Source organism: Haematobia irritans, chromosome 4 (genome assembly GCF_050003625.1).
Source record: "Haematobia irritans isolate KBUSLIRL chromosome 4, ASM5000362v1, whole genome shotgun sequence".
Taxonomy (NCBI): domain Eukaryota; kingdom Metazoa; phylum Arthropoda; class Insecta; order Diptera; family Muscidae; genus Haematobia; species Haematobia irritans.
The window spans coordinates 185,278,508-185,300,485 of record NC_134400.1 but is presented as its reverse complement, the minus strand read 5'-3'; the positions used below and the strand labels follow the sequence as shown (position 1 = coordinate 185,300,485).

The following is a 21,978-nucleotide window of genomic DNA, read 5'->3' as shown; positions in this document are numbered from 1 at the left end:
CCACCGTTTTTCGTAGCAGGGTTGTCAAGCGCAACGTAGCTTAAACAACAGTTGCTACAGATTAGTTACAGCCCAATAAACACGTACGTTTGAAAAATGCTAAATTTCAACAATTTTTCAAACATTTTTTCAAAGGATTAGGGTAATATTCAAGTTGAGAAATTGTTGAGAAAATCGCGTTCTCAACAAAAAACAGATATTACCCTCAACAGTGAAATTCAACACATTAGCAATAATATCTCAAGTGTTATCCTCAAATTGAAATGCATCGCTACTCAATAATTTGTCAAACAATTTTCGATGCGAGTCAAATTCAAAATTAACATCGTTGCAAATACTTTTCAACCAAGGCATATTAATTAATATGCCTTGCTTTTCAACCTAAATTTGTATGAATGATATCCCCACTTCTAATTGAAAGTCAAAGCCAAAATTCTATGAATTTTGTATAATTTATTCATTTTCATCAAAATAAAATATATAATAATACACTACACTACATAATACACTACAATACCAATTGATAAATAATAATCTTATTAAACATATCAACAAATAAGAACAAAAAAACAAACAACATAACTTTAAATATCTTAAACATTATTAGTAAACACTTTTGCATTGATAATTCGATTTCCGTTCTTTTGGTGTCATAAAACAGCATTAAAATTTTTAACCTGCGGGTTCGAGTTTAGCCGCTAAAAACGTCATTTTTTCACGATTACTTTTCTTTAATAAGCCATTTTAAATAATATAAACTTTGTGAAAATTTGCTTTGGGCTTTTCCCCATCAAGTTATAATAAAATTTGCAACAAATATGTATAATTTCATGCATTTTTCTTACTGATTTATTTTTCACTTTAGCGATTTTAGCGGCTAAACTCGAACTTAATACCCACCTTTAGAATTGATTTCCAGCAGAAGGAATTCACAAAATATCCATTTTAAACTGATAATAGCATATGAATTAAACTGACGATGTGATGCACATTTTCATCCAGAAATTGTTGATTTCAACAATTTGTTGTTTTTAACAATTTTAATTGGTTGCACTTGTAATGTTTCTGAAAACTTTTTCTTGTCGATAAGCCACTCATTTTTCATTGGTCAGCTTCTTAATGTTTGCAAGAATGTAGCATCCAAAGATTTTAGTTTTCTGCAAAGCGATTTAAATTTAGTGACTTCTCTAAAGTGTTGATTTAATTTTTCATATTGACGTACCAATTATTATAAACTATTTGAAGCAGTTCCAGTTAATTGTCCACCATTTTTTCATCGGTCAGCTTTTTAATGTTTTCAAGAACGTAGAATCCATAATTTTAGTTTTCTGCAAAGAGATATACATTTAGTGACTTCCTTAAAGTTTAATTTTCACTTAAGGCCGGTACTATGTTCAATCTTGCGAAAAATTTTTATAGAAACCATTATTTCGCACATAGAAAGCGGTGTTTATTTAGGTTACTTGGAGCGCTATTTTACAGGGAGCAATATTGAATTAAGTTGGTGGTTGCTGTTTGTTATTACAAAATTAACATTTTATTTTCCTTGGGCAATTGATCTGCTGCTCCTTTGATCCTTTGTATAGTTTCGGAACAAAAATATAATCCGTGTTTGTGTTATAAACCCACACAAATAGTTTTAATAAATAAATTATTTCTTAATTCACATTGCAAATGGCGCCATGCTATAAACGTCAGTTTTTCAACTCGAAAAAACAAAGTACCACAAATGGAAAAATTTCGCTAGTTTTTCGCATTTTTTAATTTTGTATGGAGTTTCAACGCGAAAACCGAACAGAGTACCGGCCTTTACCTATTTTTATAAACTATTTGGTTATTTGTCTAAAATTTTCCATTTTTTTTTATTTCTTGCAATTGACCACGAACTTCGTTGCACAAATAAGTATTGAAAACCACATGGTTTTTTCGTTGCATTTTAGGGTAGTGTTTTGTCAAAGTTTTCTCATATTATCTTCAACGCTTTTTCAAAGATTCAAAGTGAAAATATCAACCCTTCCATCAATTGACGCATTGTATATAACTCAACCTTATCAATTATTCCGGACGGAATGTCGGTGTTTGTAAAAAATCTTACAGTGTGTCGGATCGATACGACTTGTCGGCGATGACTAAATAATCGGTAAATGTGTTATCGATCCCATAAACATGCAGCAGCATCGATTATGGGATATGTTCGACACGAGCACTGTCGTTCGGAATAACTGATAGTTTGTAAAGCGCATAAGTGACACTACAACAATCTCCAACTCAAAAAGTATGAAATGTAAATAAAAGTATCGATCCGAAACACTGTAAGATTCTTTACAAACACCGACATTCCGCCCGGAATAACAGATAGTCTGTAAAGCGTCAAATGACCTTGCAAATTGCTTGCTTTCAACAAATTTTCCAATAGGTTTGAAGCACTGAAATGAAATTTAGTTTGAAAAGTTGTTGCTAATATGTTGAGAAATTGTTGCTAACGTGTTGAATTCTACTGTTGAGGGTAATGTCTGTTTTTTTGTTGAGAACGCGATTTTCTCAACAATCTCTCAAATTGAATTCTAATCTAATTCTTTGAAAAAATGTTTGAAAGCGTATTGAATATAAGCATTTCTCCAATGTTTGTGTTTATTGGGATGCAATTCCACCTTAGAATATCCCCATCGCTACAAAATCCACAGCAGGTATTTTCGTTGTTTGGAAAAATACCTAAAAATAATACTTTATTTAATTTTGATTTTCGAAAACTTTTCAAAATAATATTTTGTGCGCTGCGTTTTGGTTTTCTTCTAATAATGTACAAAAATCTTGTAATCCGTTTCACAAAATATCAAAATGGTTCTTCTAACTATAGTGATGGCAAAATAAACTTCAGGACGCAACTTTTCAAAAAATATGTCGGGGTTTCATTAAAAAAAAAAATATTGATATCATTATTAGCTCTTTTCTTTTACAAAATTGATGCTTGCGATCTATAAATATATTACGTACTATAAAGTGATTATTGTTATTATTATTAGTTGTAGTCATGTGTGTGCATGGGTGTTGAAAATAATTCTTATCAATGCCTGTTTGTTTTAAACAATCACACATGATCCAATTAATGTGTGATTGACCCAATAAATAAATGTTTTAATGCTACAGCAAATCAAAAGCAAAGCATTGGGTATGAAAAGGTTCAGCATTCAATATGCAGTTCACGCATATTCACGAATTATCAATATTATTCAAATACTGGAATATATTGCCAACAGTTTTAATTATTTTGATTTTTGCAAAATGGTTACGATGTAAATTAAATAATATACAGCCTGTCATCAATAAAACTGAAGACATTACTGGTATTTATATACATACATCTCGCTAAACAAATAATAATTTGAATTTTTAAACATTTAGAGCAATCGAGTTCAAATAGTGAGGATTTTATGTATACTCCGGCATTGGAAGAGAAAGAACATATACCTTACAAAGGTGCTACGAATACTTTGCCAGGTGGAGCGAAGCAATTTTATGAGATGGTCAATGATCGCCGTAGTGTACGAGACTTTAGTTGTTCGCCTGTACCACCACGGGAAATAATTGAAGACAGTATTCGGGCTGCCGGTACATCTCCAAGTGGTGCTCATACAGAACCTTGGACTTTTTGTGTTGTAAGAAGTGCGGGATTGAAACAAAGTATCCGTGATATAATTCAAAACGAAGAGGAAATAAACTACACGCAACGTATGCACAAACAATGGACCACAGATTTACGGCCTCTTAAGACAAATCATATTAAACCATATTTGACCAATGCCCCTTATCTTATATTGGTTTTCAAACAAATCTATGGCATGACAAAATATGGCACCCGTAAGCAACATTACTATAATGAAATATCCGTTTCTATATCCGTGGGTATCTTGCTGTGTGCTCTACAGGCAGCTGGACTTAGTTCACTAGTGACAACACCACTAAACTGTGGACCGGCATTGCGAACTCTTTTAAATAGACCCCCAAATGAAAAACTTTTAGTTCTCTTGCCAGTAGGATATCCATCAAAAAATTGTCGAGTGCCCGACTTAAATCGAAAGCAATTAAACGATATTATCGTGCACCTATAATTAGTCTGTGCTGAACTTTATATTCTCTATTCTACGTTTTATTAACAAATTGAGAGTTAATAAATGTACAAATATCTAAAAACAATATTTTTATGAAATCTTATATTTATACATTTGAAAGGTCATTATTGGGTTCGCCAAAATAGATAGTAAAGATACTCGATGCATTAAGAAATGCATTACCATTTATGCTAACGAAATTTTCGGCGCATACCGGCCTTAAGGCCCTCTTGCGAAATTTTCGGTAGCAAAAATTTATTTAAGTCTACAAGAAAAAAACGGTTTGTGTATAGAGTGTAGAGAACCATATTGAACATAAATTTTAAACAAACTAATTGCTTTTAAAAATTGTTAATACCCTACCAGCATTTCAAAGTTCCATTTCATCCTCATCGCTAATACAGAGTCGTAAGTGACACAGCAACAATCGCCAACTGTTATCGGGGAAGCGTATGAAAAAGTATGAAATGTACATGAAAGTATTTTGCCATCCCTATTGTTACAAGAGCTATTTTATATTTTGTGAAACTTCAAGCGCAAGAAGCTTCCTATAATTTATTTAAATAAAATCGATAATGAAGTGCTGAAAACATAGTTATTTCGCTTAAAATTGTAAAAGGTATATTGGTGAAAAATTTTTGACTTTCCAAATGGAAAAAAGTGATTGTTTTTCAGATATTTTACAGACACGCTGTCTCCATCGAGAATAAAAACACTGGCTGATAGACGCTGCAACATGTAACTTGCCACTTCGTGTTGTACTTGACCACAATGATTCGTTTACAACTATCTTAAAATTCACTTTTTCTGATTGTTTGAAGGGTCTCTTATTGGCGTCGTTCTAAATTTATTAAAAAATGCACCTAATAATTGCACTCATGCGATACTTTTTTGTAGTAACTTGGCGTGGTACAAATTCTCAATAGTGACGGCGCTTTTCCGACGAGTTTTGGATGTCGTATACGATTGTTTTCGACGTGGTTGGGAATCTCAGAAGCGCCGTCAAATTCAAAAAATTTTATTTATACAAATAATACCAAAACGGTATTGGGTTTAATACAAACCTGGTATTTATTAATACATGTTAGTTTAATAAAACACACGCAAAAAAGACTTTTTTCTTTAATGTATTTAATATATAAAATACATACACCCTGCCAGCATTTCAAAGTTCCATTTCATCCTCGTCGCTACCACAGACACGTAAGTGACACTGCAACAATCGCCAATTGTGATGGGGGGAAGCGTATGAAAAAGTATGAAATGTACATGAAAGTATTTTGCCATCACTATTGTTACAAGAGCCATTTTATATTTTGAGAAACTCCAAGCGCAACTGGCTTCTTATAATTTATTTAAATAAAATCGATAATGAAGTGCTGAGAACATAGCTATATCGCTTAAAATTTCCAAATGGAATAAAGTGATTGTTTTTCAGATATTTTACAGACACGCTGCCTCCATCGAGAATAAAAACACTGGCTGATAGACACTGCAACATCCCAATAAACACTGGATGAGCATTTTTCAATTACAACAACTTTTCAGTTTGAGGGTAAATATAATTTTCAACATAAATTCAACTTGACTTGAAATAGCTCAACTTCAATACATCTTCAAATTGTTTGCGAATTACTTCCAATTTGCCAAAATGTTGACGAAATCTTTGAAAAGGTGTTGAAGATAATATGAGAAAACTTTGACAAAACACTACCCTAAAATGCAACGAAAAATCCATGTGGTTTTCAATACAATAAAATGCAACGAAGTTCGTGGTCAATTGCAAGAAATAAAAAAAATGGAAAATTTTAGACAAATAAACAAATAGTTTATAAAAATAGGTAAGTGAAAATAAAAAAATGAAATAAAACTTTAAGGAAGTCACTAAATGTATATCTCTTTGCAGAAAACTAAAATTATGGATTCTACGTTCTTGAAAACATTAAAAAGCTGACCGATGAAAAAATGGTGGACAATTAACTGGAACTGCTTCAAATAGTTTATAATAATTGGTACGTCAATATGAAAAATTAAATCAACACTTTAGAGAAGTCACTAAATTTAAATCTCTTTGTAGAAAACTAAAATCTTTGGACGCTACATTCTTGCTAACAATAAGAAGCTGACCAATGAAAAATGAGTGGCTTATCGACAAGAAAAACTTTCCAGAAACATTACAAGTGCAACCAATTAAAATTGTTAAAAACAACAAATTGTTGAAATCAACAACTTCTGGATGAAAATGTGCATCACATCGTCAGTTTAATTCATATGCTATTGTCAGTTTAAAATGGATATTTTGTGAATTCCTTCTGCTGGAAATCAATTCTAACACGCGGTCCAGTACGTTCCTAATTTCAAATTGCCCGCATGTTAATAAATTTCAATGCTGTTTTATGACACCAAAAGGAAGGAAATCGAATTATCAATTCAAAAGTGTTTACTAATAATGTTTAAGATATTTAAAGTTTTGTTGTTCTTATTTGTTGATATGTTTAATAAGATTAGGGCTGTTTTCTTTTAGCACTGGATATGCTAAGCCGTGAAGGACTAAACGAAAACAGAGTACTCGTTTATCCAGGACATCTCCAAAAATATGCAACACTGTCATCAGCTGTTTAAAAACAATCACAGAAAAAAGTGCAATCTTGAATTTTTAATGTATGAAATGCTTCAATTAGTAATAAATATTCACTGCTGCGATTATTTATGACACTGTACCACTTTGAATTTCATGTTTTTCGAAAAAATAGTCACGATAAATTGCTATTGTGAATCGATGAAGCGTCACTTTATCAAAATACAATCTGGCAACATCGGCTCGACTTGCACTGATGAGATGTTCTGGATAGAACACCAGTGCAACGATGTTCTGGATAGCCCATACAAATGTTGCATCCAGTGCAAAAAGAAAACAGCCCTAATATTATTTATCAATTGGTATTGTAGTGTTTTATATATTTTATTTTGGTGAATATGAATAAATTATACAAAATTCATATAATTTTGGCTTTGACTTTCAATTTGAAGTGGGGTATCATTCATACAAATTTAGGTTGAAAAGTATTTGAAGCGATGTTAATTTTGAATTTGACTCGCATCGCAAATTGTTTGACAAATTATTGAGTAGCGATGCATTTCAACTTGAGGATAACACTTGAGATATTATTGCTAATGTGTTGAATTTCACTGTTGAGGATAATGTCAGTTTTTTGTTGAGAACGCGATTTTCTCAACAATTTCTCAACTTAAATATTACCCTAATCCTTTGAAAAAATGTTTGAGAATTTGTTGAAATTTAGCATTTTTCAAACGTTTGTGTTTATTGGGATGTAAATCCACACCATTCTATTATTAATGAAAGAATTGTGTTAAATGGGTTGTGATAGCGGAATAAATGTTATATTTATAAGAATTTATAAATGTTTAATCAAATTAATAACCATCTAAATAGTCGTGTTTTACTTGACCACAATGATTCGTTTACAACTATCTTAAAATTCACTTTTTCTAATTGTTTGAAGGGTCTCTTATTGGCGTCGTTCTAAATTTATTAAAAAATGCACCTAATAATTGCACTCATGCGATACTTTTTGTAGTAACTTGGCCTGTACAATTTCTCAATAGTGACGGCGCTTTTCCGAGGAGTTTTGGATATCGTATACGACTGTTTTCGACGAAGTGGGGATTCTCAGAAGCGCCCCAAATTCAAAAAATGTTGGCGGGGCATATACCTCATTTTTTCATCTTATTATTTTCTAAAAGTTATCCTCTAAATTGTCCATCCCAGGCACTGCATGCCTCACGTTTTTTGCTGTGAGATTTGGAAAGCTTTTGTATGTCTCTTATGCGCTTTACAGACTATCAGTTATTCCGGACGGAATGTCGGTGTTTGTAAAGAATCTTACAGTGTGTCGGATCGATACGACTTGTCGGCGATGACTAAATAATAATTTCACCCATGCGATATTTTTTGTAGTAACCTGGCGTGTTACAACTTCTCAATAGTGACGGCGCTTTTCCCAGGAGTTTTGGATATCGTTTTCGACGTAGTGGAGATTCTCAGAAGTACCCCAATTTAAAAAAATGTTGGCAGGGAACTAACATTTTTACTGCTATAACAACTACAAATGTTTTTTGTCCCAGCAACACAATTTGTCGTTTTTTAACGACATGTTGAAATGAAACCAGTAAATCATTTAATACTTTAACTTCTACATTTATTAAATGTGTGAAATAAATTGAATTCCATCAAAGTATTGGAAGTTGAGTTGGATTGTTGTCTAGAATTTATTTTCGTTTGTTTTTCTTCTTTGGCCTTATACACGCGGATAAAACATAACAATGTTAAGACAATCTGTAATGAAAAGTACAGCGTGTACACATACGGGTTTGTGTTTATATTGATATATTTACAAACAGCTGTTAAATCGTCAAATCTACGAAATCTCGTTATTTTGCCAGTCCGAACACTTGAGATAAAGAGATTTTGGTTCTAAATAACGAGATTTCGTGTCTAGTGCGAACGTAGTATTATCCTGGTTTTAATACTCACATTTAAGGTGAACTTTGCCAATTATGATAGATTCGGGTACAGTTTAGGTTAGTTATAGTGGCAGCCCGTTATTTCAGGTTCCCTTTGACTATTTAGTCCATTATGATACAGCAGTGTTGAACTTCTTTCTTGTCACTGAGTGCCACCCGATTCAAAGACAAGGTTTCCCATTGCGATGAAAATTTTAGAGTAGCTTTGAAACACTCAGAAATGTCACCATCATTACAGAGGGAGTAATGCTATGTTCCCACCGACTCGTTTTTCAAAAACATTTCACCGTTCACACCGGGTTGAGATGTTTTAGTTTGACAATTACCATGGAAACTAGAAATTCACATTTACTCGAAATTCACATATTTGCAACGTATGTCCAAATAATTACCGCGAGTGCAAAGGGGAAAAATTTGTCTACACAGCGGGTATGAACAATTGTACGACGGGTGCTCCCATATATCAATGTATAATAGTCATTTTCCAATCTAAAAATTATTAAGACAAATTTTTAAAAACAAAAGCATGGTACAATAATTCCCAGGTAGTTGCAGTATTACAAAAAAAAAACAAAAACAACAGAATTCAAGTACATCCAAATGTCAGTTTTGTTTATAATTTTAATGTTAGTAAACATTTTAATGTTAGTTACCAATAGTAACCTAAGTAACCAACAGTTACCTATGTAACCAGTAGTAACCACACATGTTTTTGACAATAATAACCTGTGGCATGTAAAATGTTACCAGTAGAATCTACGTAACCAATAGTAACCTATGTAACCAATAGTAACCATACATATTTTTGACAATAGTAACCTGTGGAATGTAAAATGTAACCAATAGTAACAAGACATGTTTTAGACAGTTGGATGTACTCAGCTGTGAACAGCTGACTGTGACGTAGTACCTTTAGTAGTTTTATCATGAACAAAAGTACTTTAATAATACAATATTATACAATACAATACTTACCAAATATAATAAAAAAAATTTGGAAAATATATTTTAAAATAACACAAAATAATTTTTACATTTTCCCGGCTTGTCTCGTGTTTTCGTTTAAAAGTGATGCTTTCACGTCGTTGGCGTTTGACATATCGACGTTGACATTTGTCAAAACCAACAATAGGTCTGTTCGCGTACTTTTCTAGCAATAATTATCCAATAAAAACTAGCAAGAGAGTAAAAGTGGCAGAGATTTTATTTTTTGATGGAAACATAGCTGCGCTGCTCCCTTTGTATTCGCGATTCAATAACATATGGAGGAGGTAAAAATAATTTTTGCTTTTCACAGAATCCGGACTTTCATCGGAAAATCATCTTGACAAATCCCTGCCAACATTTTTTGAATTTGGGGGCGCTTCCGAGAATCCCCACTACGTCGAAAACAGTCGTATACGATATCTAAAACTCCTCGGAAAAGCGCCGTCACTATTGAGAAGTTTTACCACGCCAAGTTACTACAAAAAAGTATCGCATGAGTACAATTATTAGGTGTCCTTCTGGATACATTTAGAAGGACGCCAATAAGGGTCCCTTCAAACAATCAGAGAAAGTGCATTTTAAGATAGTTGTAAAAGAATCATTGTGGTCAAGTAAAGCACGATTGTTTAAATGTTTATTAATCTTATTAAACATTTATAAATTCTCATAAATATAATGCCTCATACACATTACTCTTTCAAAATCCACTTTAGCTAGATTTTAACTGTCATTTGCCTTATAAAAAAGGGATTTCAAATCCACTTTTAGTAGATTTCGAGCCTAATGTGAATGGATTTCGAGCCTAATGAATGTCAAAAATTGTTCACCAATTACAATTTTAAGCGAAATAACTATGTTTTCAGAACTCCATTATCGTTTTTAAATATATTATAAGAAGCTAGTTGTGCTTGGTGTTTCACAAAATATAAAATGGATCTTGTAACAATAGTGATGGCAAAATACTTTCATGCGAATAAATATTGCAAAATACTATCACAGTTGGCGATTGTTGCAGTGTCACTTACGAGTCTGTTGTAGCGATGAGGATGAAACGTAACTTTGAAATGCTGGCAGGGATGAGGCTCATTTCCACCTCAGCGTATATGTCAAAATGCAAAATTGTTTTATCTGAGGGTCCTCTATTGTCAATGTACGACTGTTTAGTTTGGTTAGTGGCCTTGCGGAATTACTTGATTTTTTCACAAATGAACTTGTTTTATGGTTGGAGCTGGTTGGTGTTGAACTGGACAACGGTAACTTTTAACAGTTACGTGTCACACAAGCAACTCTTTTGCAGGAAACGTTTCCAAGCTGGGCAATCATAATAAGCCACCAAGATATTGCGACTTTAAAACCTTCATGTCGGATGAAAGAAATCTTATAGCCTCAACGATAGAATTCACATGAATATATTTGGTTAAAATTGCTTTTCATTATCAACTGTTTTAAGGTGAGTATTAAGTTCGAGTTTAGCCGCTAATTTTCACTAAAGGTGGGTACTATGTTTGTTGGCACGAAAAAAACTTCACTTAACCATTCTTTCGCGTTGAAAAATGAGAGTGTTGACAATACATTTCGAACGAAGAAAACAGCTATTTTGGAGCTATTCCGCGTTTATTTCTCTGCAATTTAATTGACAACATCGCCAAATGTCATACTATTTTTACTTATACATACGCAGCAGCTGATTGTTTACATACACGCATTCATGATAATTGTTTTGAAAAGTGTTTTTCTACCAGTTTTTGGATTGTTTTGCTAAAAAATCTCATACAGCACTGGACACTAATAATTGTTAAGAATAAAGCTCCAGCCGCTCTACTCCTGGTGTCTTACCACATTCTGCAACAGCTTTTACAACATGTGGTACATTGTCTTCTTCAGCTTTTCCAAATGGATACCGTCAATTTGTAACGCACATCAAAAAAACATATAATTCCGGTGTTATGCAATCTTTTACATCATCCGCAGCAATGGGTTCATAATTCGTTCAGCAACAAACTTAATTCGTTGGTGTCCACAATATCTACATAATCGCATTGCATTAACAGTGGACAAGAGTGTACTTATGCACATGCTGTTGCCGCCTCACTAGCAATTTCAACTCCAGTGGTCACCACCACAGTTCCCACAAAGGATAATAACGCCATTTCATTTGCCAATATTGTTACATCGGGGGGAACAACCAACTTAAGCCCATAACTCAAGTTCAAGGGTAGTTCCTAAGCCAAAGTCACTGTTCCCGACTTATATTTCGTCACAAAGGGATGTTAGTGTTCTATACCAGACTCTTCATTGACTGAAATTAATACATTGAGAAGCAATTGGCTGGTTTACTGAAGGATGTTATACTCTCCCAATGTATAAGTTCCAATAACTATTTCAGTCACGTTATGAAATTCAACCAGTGTTTTGAATTGATAAAATGCAAGAATGCCGCTAACTGAAATTTAAAAGCCACAACGAAATTAAATCGTTTCATTCCAGCCTATCGCAATCATTTTGGACAAATGATGAATACAAGAAAATTATTTTGCTATTTAAATAAAAATTATTTAATTATTTACTATAAACATTTATTTTGGATATAACTTTGTTCAGAAAAATTTACTAATTTTATATTAAAAAGTATAAAACGTATAAGACCACCCAATTACCTATACCCCGGTATATAAAAATAAGACAAGTTCGATTATAATTTTATTATGAGTTTTTATTAATTTGTACATTTATACACTAATTAAAGACCCTAGAACACAATGTTTTCTTTTCTGGACTATCAGCTTTCTTTCATTAATATTGTTATATTTAAAAATTTTTAATTATCATTTCTCATATTTAGCTTTCATGTTGTTTCCATTAAAAATTACAATTGCATTAACATTTCTTTTGTTCAGTTCTCATTCATTTACGCCTCTTACACACAAAAAACGAGCTCGCTTAACAAATAGAAAAGGGAGCAATTACGAGGAGCGGTAAAATAATAAAAAAAGTACAATTCATTTCTTTGTAAAAAATGGGTGTTGAATGTAGAAGCACTGGGTTTACAGAGATAAGACGAAATCGTTTTTAAGCATATTTTAAAAAAGAAATCTTCATCGATTACATCTGCAGTATTATGACAATTAGCTTCTTCTACTTCTTCGTGTTCTGTGCAAACATTATGTTGCATAACATTAGTCAATTCTAAATTAGCAGGGGATGATGATAAATGGTGGCCTGGTTGTATCTCTACAATATGACGCTGATGGAATGCTATTGTTGCTGATGGCTGAAGCGATGATGGTACTGTTGTAATAGGCGGAGTTTCCAACGGGCACCGGTCGCCGATTGGAAACTCCTAGAAGACATTCCTTAGGGGTAAAATTTCACCCAGCCACTTCTTCGCCAGCAAAATCCAATTTAACAACATCACCTGGTAAACATTCCTCCACATCAACTTCATTCTCTGCCGTATTTATACGGTTCAATGTCATTGTAATATCTGGACCAGACTTAAGTCCCACGGTAGCTCCTGCTAAAGCCATTGTAGTGGTGGGAACAACAATATTCGATCCAGCTGCTGGTGATACTATTGTGGATGATTGTGAAACCACCATTGCATTAGTATTGCATTTGTATTACTAACGGCAGCAACAGTCGATATTGCATTTGAAGAATTAGTAATAGTGGCTAATGTTGGAGTATTTGCTGCCACCCCAATGGGACCACTCACTACTTGGGCGGCCGTTGTATTTGGTTGTTGCAATACAATATTTGCGGTCACAGCCACTGTGGTCGTGGCAGGCGTTGAGGGTGCTATGTTGGAGTTGTTCACTGTAGCTGATGTAGTGGCTGCAATTGTGGGTGTCAGGGATGTGAGGGCAGACGCTACTGTGGCAGAAACGGCTACAGAACCAGATGCTGTTATATATGTTATATACATATAGCACTCCGTTATTTTTATTTCGTCAATCGAATTGCATTTTTAAATAACAACGCGAACCACTTTTGTATTCTAATTTAACACAAATCATTTGAATAAATCAATTATTTCTTAATTCACATTACAAATGGCGCCATGTTTTGAAACTAACTAATCTCAACATATGGAAAAATTTAAAGCCGAACTAATTAGGGACTATGCACTTTATGTCAGTTTTTCAACTCGAAAAAAAAACAAAGTACCACAAATGAAAAAATATTTCGGTAGTTTTTCGCATTTTTGGTTTTGTATGGGATTTCGCTTCGGAAACCGAACATAGTACCTACCTTAAAGTGAAAACTAAAGATGTAAAAAAAGTCATAAAATTATACATATTTGTTGCAGATTTAATTATAACTTGATGGGGAATATCCCAAAGCAAAGTTTCACAAAGTTTGTATTCCTTAAAATGGATTATTAAAGAAAAGTAATCGTGAAAAAATCATTTTTTCACGATTACATTTCTTTAATAATCTATTTTAAGGAATACAAACTTTGTGAAAATTTGCTTGGGGCTTTTCCCCATCAAGTTATAAAAAAATTTGCAACAAATATGTATAATTTTATGCCTTTTTTTTACTGATTTAGTTTTCACTTTAGCTATTTTAGCGGCTAAAGGTGGGTATTAAGTTCGAGTTTTTTCACTAAAGTGAAAACTAAATCAGTAAGAAAAGGCATAAAATTATACATATTTGTTGCACATTTTATTATAACTTGATGGGGAATAGCCCAGAGCAAGTTTTCACAAAGTTTGTATTCCTTAAAAAGTATTATTAAAGAAAAGTAATCGTGAAAAAATGGCAATTTTAGCGGCTAAACTCGAACTTAATACTCACCTTAAACTCGAACTTAATACCCACCTTTATTATGAAATAAACATCCGAACATTTATCTCAAAACATTACATTTTTCTTCGAATACGAAAATACCAGCTCTTATTGGAAAATACTTCACAAAAATTTAGAGCTCTTTTAGAAGATCTTCATCAAGTTGAGTTTTTCTGCGGCTGCTTTGTCAAAATTGTAGAACAGCCATATATCGACTATCGAAGACATTGACATGTTAGATTTGTCGTTCGGGACAAATATTTATGTTATAGGCTTTACAGACTATCAGTTATTCCGGACGGAATGTCGGTGTTTGTAAAGAATCTTAAGCGGACCTTAGACGGTCGGATAAACACTAAGACAGAGGTTCGCCTATTTGTTGTGTGTTCGTTCAAGTTTTACCCTCACACTGCACGAACAATTATGATAACAACATGAAGAAATAAGAAGAAGCATAAACACAAACAATGAAGATGGACGAAAAGTTAGGTGTAAAGCCATTTTTTAGTAAAAATGCAAGAAACAATAAAAATTCCAAGCTGAATTAGCGATCCCTCATTAATTTCATTGCAGAAATGCTTGTTTTAATTATGAAAATAAATTAGTTTTTGCTAATGTTTGGCGAACATCCCCTTACACGTGAAGATTTGTGGCTCCCAACCGGAAAAAATCAAAGTTGTTTTGATTTTATGCCAACACGTCCATGCAACACGCGAACATGACCTTATACTAGCGGATTTGTTGCCGCAACGTGTTGTGTCGCAGGGTTTATCCGACCGTATAAGGTGCCCTTTACAGTGTGTCGGATCGATACGACTTGTCGGCGATGACTAAATAATCGGTAAATGTGTTATCGATCCCATAAACATGCAGCTGTATCGATTATGCCTTCGGACTTAACTTATAATGTGGACAATATATGGGATATGTTCGACACGAGCACTGTCGTCCGGAATAACAGATAATCTGTAAAACGCATTAGCCACATACTCACAGAAGTTAAGCGTATACAAATCCCATTTAATTAAAAAAATGTAAAGGATAGTTTGTTCACAAATGTTATTACATAATTAAAAAATTCGAATTGTTTTTAATTTTTGATGTTATATAATGTGTACCATTTTACTATTGTCCATTTGACCGGAGTGAATTTATAATTTTATTTATCATCAGAAAATTTCAGCAAACAACTGACTTTCCTGCAGTATGTTTGCTTGCTAAAAGCACCAAATTAGCATCACAGTATAGCAGTCAGTTGTTTCGATGATGTCACCTTATTAATATATTACTCTCTCGTTGTCATTATGCTCACTCTCTACAAAAGTTCTTTTAGTAGTAATGTGCAGTGCTGCCGCTACTACTTCAATCGAAGTATTTTGCTTCATTTTCACAAAATTTACTTCGTCACTCCTTCTTCCAAAAATCTGCTTCACTTTTTGTTCTGCTTCAAATTTTAAAATTTTTCCCCATATTACCTAATTGTTTTTCCTATTCCTTTAATTACGATGAACATAGCGGTTTTAATCATTGAATTATTAACCGATGTGGACCAATTTTTGCATAGTTTTTAGAGACCATATACTTACACCATGTAATTTCAGCCGGATCGGATGAAATTTGGATCTCTAGAGGCTCCGCAAGCCAAATCGGGGGATCAGTTTATATGGGAGCTATATATAATTATGGACCGATGTGGACCAATTTTTGCATGGTTGTTAGAGATCATATGCTGAAACCATGTACCAAATTTCAGCTGGATCGGATGAAATTTGCTTCTCTTAGAGTCCCCGCAAGCCAAATTTGGGGTTCCGTTTATATGGGGGCTATACGTAAAAGTGGACCGATATGGCCCATTTGCAATACCATCCGACCTACATCAATAACAACTACTTGTGCCAAGTTTCAAGTCGATAGCTTCTTTCGTTCGGAAGTTAGCGTGATTTCAACAGACGGACGGACGGACATGCTCAGATCGACTCAGAATTTCACAACGACCCAGAATATATATACTTTATGGGGTCTTAGAGCAATATTTCGATGTGTTACAAACGGAATGACAAAGTTAATATACCCCATCCTATGGTGGAGGGTATAATAAAATGAATTCTATTGTTTTGTTTTCAAAAATGTATGCTACTTCAATTTTATTCAATCTACTCCACTTTTTCCCAAAATCTACTTCACTCAATTTTTCACTAGCGGCAGCACTGGTAATGTGTTTTGTAGAGTGGAGAAAAAGTAAAAAAACAAATCAAAAATTTTTGATTTTCAAAGAAATGTTTTATTAAGGAAAACACTAAATAACTCGAAAAATATGTGTATTCTATGCGATTTCGATGTTGTCAACAATATACAAAGTAAAACAAATTAAAGTATTCTCGCACACATAACAAAATTAAACAAACATGTCACTTGAAATGCAAAGCATGATAAAAACCAAAATTAAATAATCTGTATTTCTGTAAATTTTAAAAATGATCTAGCATTGGGTTTTAGTAAATTTGCATAATTGGTGCCTTTTTCCGAGTAGGTATTCTCTTCCGTAAATTCCACAATTATTCGTTCCTGTTCTGTTCACACATACTATATCGCTTTCGTGAGGTGTCACACTTAAAAGGTGTTCTGGGCAACACTTGCACCCCCACAGACCAGAAAAATTTACACAAATCCACCTAATTCAGTCATCTGCAAATACATTCGAATAATGACAAATATGCTATTTTGCATTTTAGGTGACATCGACCATATTGCGGATAGTTGAGGATGTGTGTTGAGAGAAAGAACATTTGCTTAATAGAAAAAAGGGGAGGTCAATAATACTGTTACGTCAAGGAGGAAAGAAATCAAAACAGAATAAAAGATTTCTTTTTGAAATATTACAGTTTTATATAGTATAATATTAAATACATGACAAATCAAAGTAATTTCTTGATGTAATTCAAATAGATCGGATATATTGTGTGCTCTAGGAATACTTAATATTTGTTATAAACCAAAAGCAATTATAAATATTGACTTCCTATAAATATACATAGTGTAAAATTTATTAACCAAGACGTGGTGTGGGTTGATTGTGTTCTACAACCCCTTAGTGTTGTGCCGTTTCGTGCTCGTTCACTGATAAAATATCATTTGGAATAGAATCACAATTGAAATATACGACAATTTAAATCGCAACTTTAGATGAATATATCCACCAAAACCTTTAGTTGCTTTTTGTTTGCTATGTCAATTGGCTGCTGGTGATAATTAGCGGAAATAACATTCACATAAATCAAAGCAATCTGACGCATGTGACTTCTTCGTGTGCTCAACAAGAAAACCAAATACCACAATACTTATTCTTCACATACATCATGTTGGGTAGTAAATTAAGATTTTCCTGCATGCCGCTACTGTAATAATTAAAAAGACCAACAAGTATTATAGATTATCAGCGTGCTAATACTTCGGTGGATTAATCAAAGGCGAATGAACTAATATTAGTACCACGCATTTATTCTATTCTTCTATTCGATATATATAAACCAAAGATGGACGAGGTATTTTCTTTACACACGGAAAAATTCGATTTGTATGATGGTAAGTAAATATTTAATCATCTAATGTTTTGTATATTTAGTGTTCTTAGTAGAATATTTGAAACTACAGAGATCTTAGCATTTAATGAAAAAGGAGTACTGCAATAATGTGTCCTAAAGCACATTCCCTTTTGGACAAAATTTGGTATACGAACGTATAATCCCGCCATTGTTAAATTTGTATGGGTAACAAAAAAACCCTGTAATGGCAATCGGAGGTTGATATTGAACGTGGTCACATTTGGTCTCAAATGAATTGCAAAGTTAAGATGTTTTAATAGATAATGAACAAGTATACATATTCTATTGTGTTCCAAAACATTTTCGATGGCAAAGCGTCATAAGAACGTATGTTGCAATAATATTCACTATTTCTCGGCGATACACTCAGAACCATTTAACAGCACATTATAGTATACTCCGCATTTGTGGACATGCAGCCAACACCAAACGTGTTGTTCCTTTGGAGTGATTTTACGTTTATATACCAGATTTTACCAATTGGGACTGCTCGTCGCAAAGCTTCAAGTCCATCATTTTGTCCTTTATTCATCGTCATCGGATGGCTGTTCAAGAATTTCATTAATAATCTTTTCATGATCTTCGGGATTTGCCTTATGTAGCAGAATCTCTTTCAGCATCTTTACATTTTTCTTTACTTCCTCAATCTTTGTTTCCAACTGGGTATTTTGCTTCTTCAGTTTCTCCACATTCTCTTTGCGCTGCTGGGCAGTTTGTTTGGACTTTTCTCGAGTTCTTTTAACAGCCTTAGTAAAGAAACCAAACAAAAATATTAGTTTAATAGATAATAATTTGGAAAGTAACAAAAAAAACTAACATCATTATTCCGCTTTCTTTTCAATTTGTACGCATCATCGTCATCGGATCTTGGACTGCTGCTACTTACACCTCCACCAGTACTTCTTCTGGCTGGCATACTCTCGGTTATTATTTTACTTTGTATTTAAGAAAATACTGAATTCTGCACATGAAGGCACGGATATATTGAAACAATAATATCCCAGAGTTGTGAAATCTCGAAGACAAACCAGCTAAAACGAGTAGTAAACAGATGATTTGGTGGTGTCAACAACCAGATGTCGATAGTGTTGCCATATCGAGTAATGTAGACAATAAATAAAGTAGTATTAAATCATGTTATATATAATTGGTGAGTTAATTTATTTTCTGAAAAAAGACTGAAGAATTGATATTATGTATTAGACATGATGTATGTGTAATAAAATTTGAATGTACTATGATTAAAATGATGGTTTTAATTTTATTTTTGAGAACCATAAGAGTGTAAACATAACCATAGCGACAAGCGAAAACTTGTTTACGTGCATATCAGTGTAGAGGTGTGCACGTGACACGAAATTGTCGTGACTCACGAAAATCTTCGTGATTCGTGCGTGAGTCGTGAATCACGCTCATGACAACAGCGTGAGTGTATGTGAGCGTGATTAACAAACCAAAATGTCGTGCGTGAGCATGAGTCACGAAAATAACATCTTCGTGAGTTTGCGTGAGTAAAGAATTACATAAATATTCATGATCACCAACATAAAATGCTTAAGAGTTAAATTCAATTACAATTTTCTCTCTCGATTTTAATAATGCTCATGTTTTCAGACACTTCGGTAAGGTAACTTAATCATAAAATTATTCGTGAGTCACGGTATTTTTCGTGAGTCACGACGTTTTCGTGCGTGAGTACAAATTTTCTTTTCGTGAGAGTGCGTGAGTCCTACCAAAAAATATCGTGCGTGAGTATGATTTTTCAGTCGTGAGTGTGCGTGAGTAAACTAATACTCACGTGCACACCTCTATTTCAGTGTACACTGAACAAAATCCGCGACGGAATACGTGACAGCTAGCGGTGTGTAACAAAATTAAAATCTAATTCCTTGGCGGAAAAAGGAATAGTATTGGCGTAGTTTATCAAATTTTTGAACTCACCACTAGGTATTATTGTTGCCTGGCCTTGTAGAAATCCTTCTTATTTTTATGTTAGCCTGATATCAACGCAGGAAGGTTTTTCGTCCAAATCAATTACTTTACATTAATTACAATTTTAAATGCGAGCTAATTGGGCATGAAGATTAAGGAGTTGGTATTATTATGCTATTGAAAAGAAAATGCCAGATAACCATCTTTCAAGCCTGATTATACATATGTTTCAGTGTTGGCTAATCCACATTTCCATAGTCTCTAATAAGATCTGGCTGGGTGAGATGATTCAATTTGGGTCTTAACCCTCTAATAAGGAAGTTTTTAGTAAAACACACCTTAAGACAACAAAAATGGGCAAAATAAAAAGAAAACTTATTTGAAACTATTCAAGAGGCTTTGCAGCATATGCTGAATTTTACCGTATAAATTTTTCTTGCTTAAGGGTAGGTACTATGTTCGGTTTTCGAGTTGAAAACCACTTTATTTTCGCGATTACTTTTCCTTAAATAACCAAAATTATAAATGAAAACAAACTTATTCCTGTAAAGTCTTGCCGAAATCTAGAGGAACAAGAAACTACGCATCAATTGAATTAATTTGTCTGCTTTATATTGAACTGTTTTAATAAAGTAACCACGAAAATTTCAACGCGAAAAGCGAACATAGTACTTACCTTAAGGCCGGTATGCACCTCTAGCGAAAAATGTCATTCCCATAAGAAATGCATTGCTATTTATGCTAACGAAATTTTCGGTAGCGTTTAATTTCGTAAGCTGATACGCACCTCTAATGAAAATAACAGGGTTGTCAAAAGCATATTTTGGCAGCAAACATTTAATTTATTACAATCATTGTGTGTATAAGTTTTAAAAGGTCTCTAAATAATAAACAATTTATTTGAGGAATATTTGGAACATATATTAACAATTTTTAAAAGCGATTAGCTGGTTTAAAATTTGTGTTCACAGCCCTGTTTTTTTTGTTGTAGACTTAAATAAAAATTTCGCTAGAGGTGCATACCGGACTTTAGTTCACTTGCTTTTGTGTCGTAAACATAGAAAATTTAATCAGCTGGCAAAAAAATTGAGGCATTAGAGGGTTAAGGTGGGTATTTACGGCGCATTATGCGCCTTGCAGACTATAATGCGCTTTACAGACTATCAGTTATTCAGAACGACAGTGCTCGTGTCGAACATATCCCATATATTGTGCACATTATAAGTTAAGTCCGAAGGCACAATAGATACTGCTGCATGTTTATGGGATCGATAACACATTTACCGATTATTTAGTCATCGCCAACAAGTCGTATCGATCCGACACACTGTAAGATTCTTTACAAACACCGCCATTCCGTCCGGAATAATTGATAGTTGTAAAGCGCATAAGACGCTTTAGTGTCTCATGTCTCAACATAAAGGCGTGCATACACACATCCATCTTGAAAATTAAATCATGATAGAAAAATGCAGTTTTAGTATAAAAACGGCGAGATTTTGTTGACATCCTCAACGCGACTGCTATGTGTTACTTTCCCATTGCAAATATACTTCTATCATTCGAGTTTTCAGCTGAAATCTACTTCGCTGTGATTTCGAGCATAGTGTGAACTAGGGCTGTCATGCGGGATCGGTTTTTATAAATCCCGGAATTTTCGGGATTCTTTGAATTTTTAAGTAAAAACAATTCACAGAGCCAAAAAATTATTGTACATTGAACTAATTTAGTTTAATTCAATTTTATTAACAAAAAAGTAGAAAGGAACATAAGAGTAAATTAAAAAGTAATTTCCAATTGCTATCATACTTAGCGAACATTTAGTCGAACTCAGCATTATGAAGAAGAGGAAAACAAATACATTAAAAAGCAATTTCACTGTTAATCCTTTTGTAGTACATCTTTTTAAGTAATCTTAAAAATATCAAAGCATTCAAATTTTATCAGATAAACTCGATCTTGTCATTTTGCCCATACACCTCATGTATAATTGACAGCTCTAGTGTGAACCT

The 21,978-nt window shown here is 33.4% G+C and overlaps 3 protein-coding genes and 3 long non-coding RNA genes across 7 annotated transcripts in view; 3 read left to right on the top strand and 3 right to left on the bottom strand.

Moving 5' to 3' along the window:
* QIL1 (MICOS complex subunit MIC13 homolog QIL1) overlaps positions 1-21,978 on the top strand; it is an 82,183-nt gene that overhangs the window by 51,983 nt on the left and 8,222 nt on the right. The window lies entirely within an intron of this gene.
* LOC142236419 (uncharacterized) lies at positions 893-1,939 on the bottom strand. The gene is made up of 3 exons (XR_012722024.1): positions 1,814-1,939; positions 1,223-1,328; positions 893-1,157 (listed from the first exon to the last, which is right to left on the bottom strand). It is a non-coding gene; the product is annotated as an uncharacterized LOC142236419 (long non-coding RNA).
* On the top strand, positions 2,756-4,196 carry Iyd (Iodotyrosine deiodinase). The gene is made up of 2 exons (XM_075306494.1): positions 2,756-3,344; positions 3,403-4,196. Exons 1-2 carry the CDS (start codon positions 3,194-3,196, stop codon positions 4,107-4,109), a joined length of 858 nt encoding a protein of 285 aa, XP_075162609.1. The 5' UTR covers positions 2,756-3,193; the 3' UTR covers positions 4,110-4,196.
* Positions 5,296-7,113, top strand: LOC142234658 (uncharacterized). Of its 2 annotated transcripts, XR_012721674.1 has the most exons (4): positions 5,296-5,664; positions 5,784-5,950; positions 6,016-6,121; positions 6,187-7,113. It is a non-coding gene; the product is annotated as an uncharacterized LOC142234658 (long non-coding RNA). The 2 variants fall into 2 exon arrangements; XR_012721673.1 differs by having other exon boundaries at positions 5,296-5,950.
* On the bottom strand, positions 8,308-8,933 carry LOC142233264 (uncharacterized). The gene is made up of 2 exons (XR_012721372.1): positions 8,665-8,933; positions 8,308-8,466 (listed from the first exon to the last, which is right to left on the bottom strand). It is a non-coding gene; the product is annotated as an uncharacterized LOC142233264 (long non-coding RNA).
* Positions 17,910-19,247, bottom strand: Irbp18 (Inverted repeat binding protein 18 kDa). The gene is made up of 2 exons (XM_075306272.1): positions 18,852-19,247; positions 17,910-18,780 (listed from the first exon to the last, which is right to left on the bottom strand). The coding sequence occupies exons 1-2, from the start codon at positions 18,948-18,950 to the stop codon at positions 18,559-18,561; spliced, it is 321 nt and encodes a 106-aa protein (XP_075162387.1). The 5' UTR covers positions 18,951-19,247; the 3' UTR covers positions 17,910-18,558.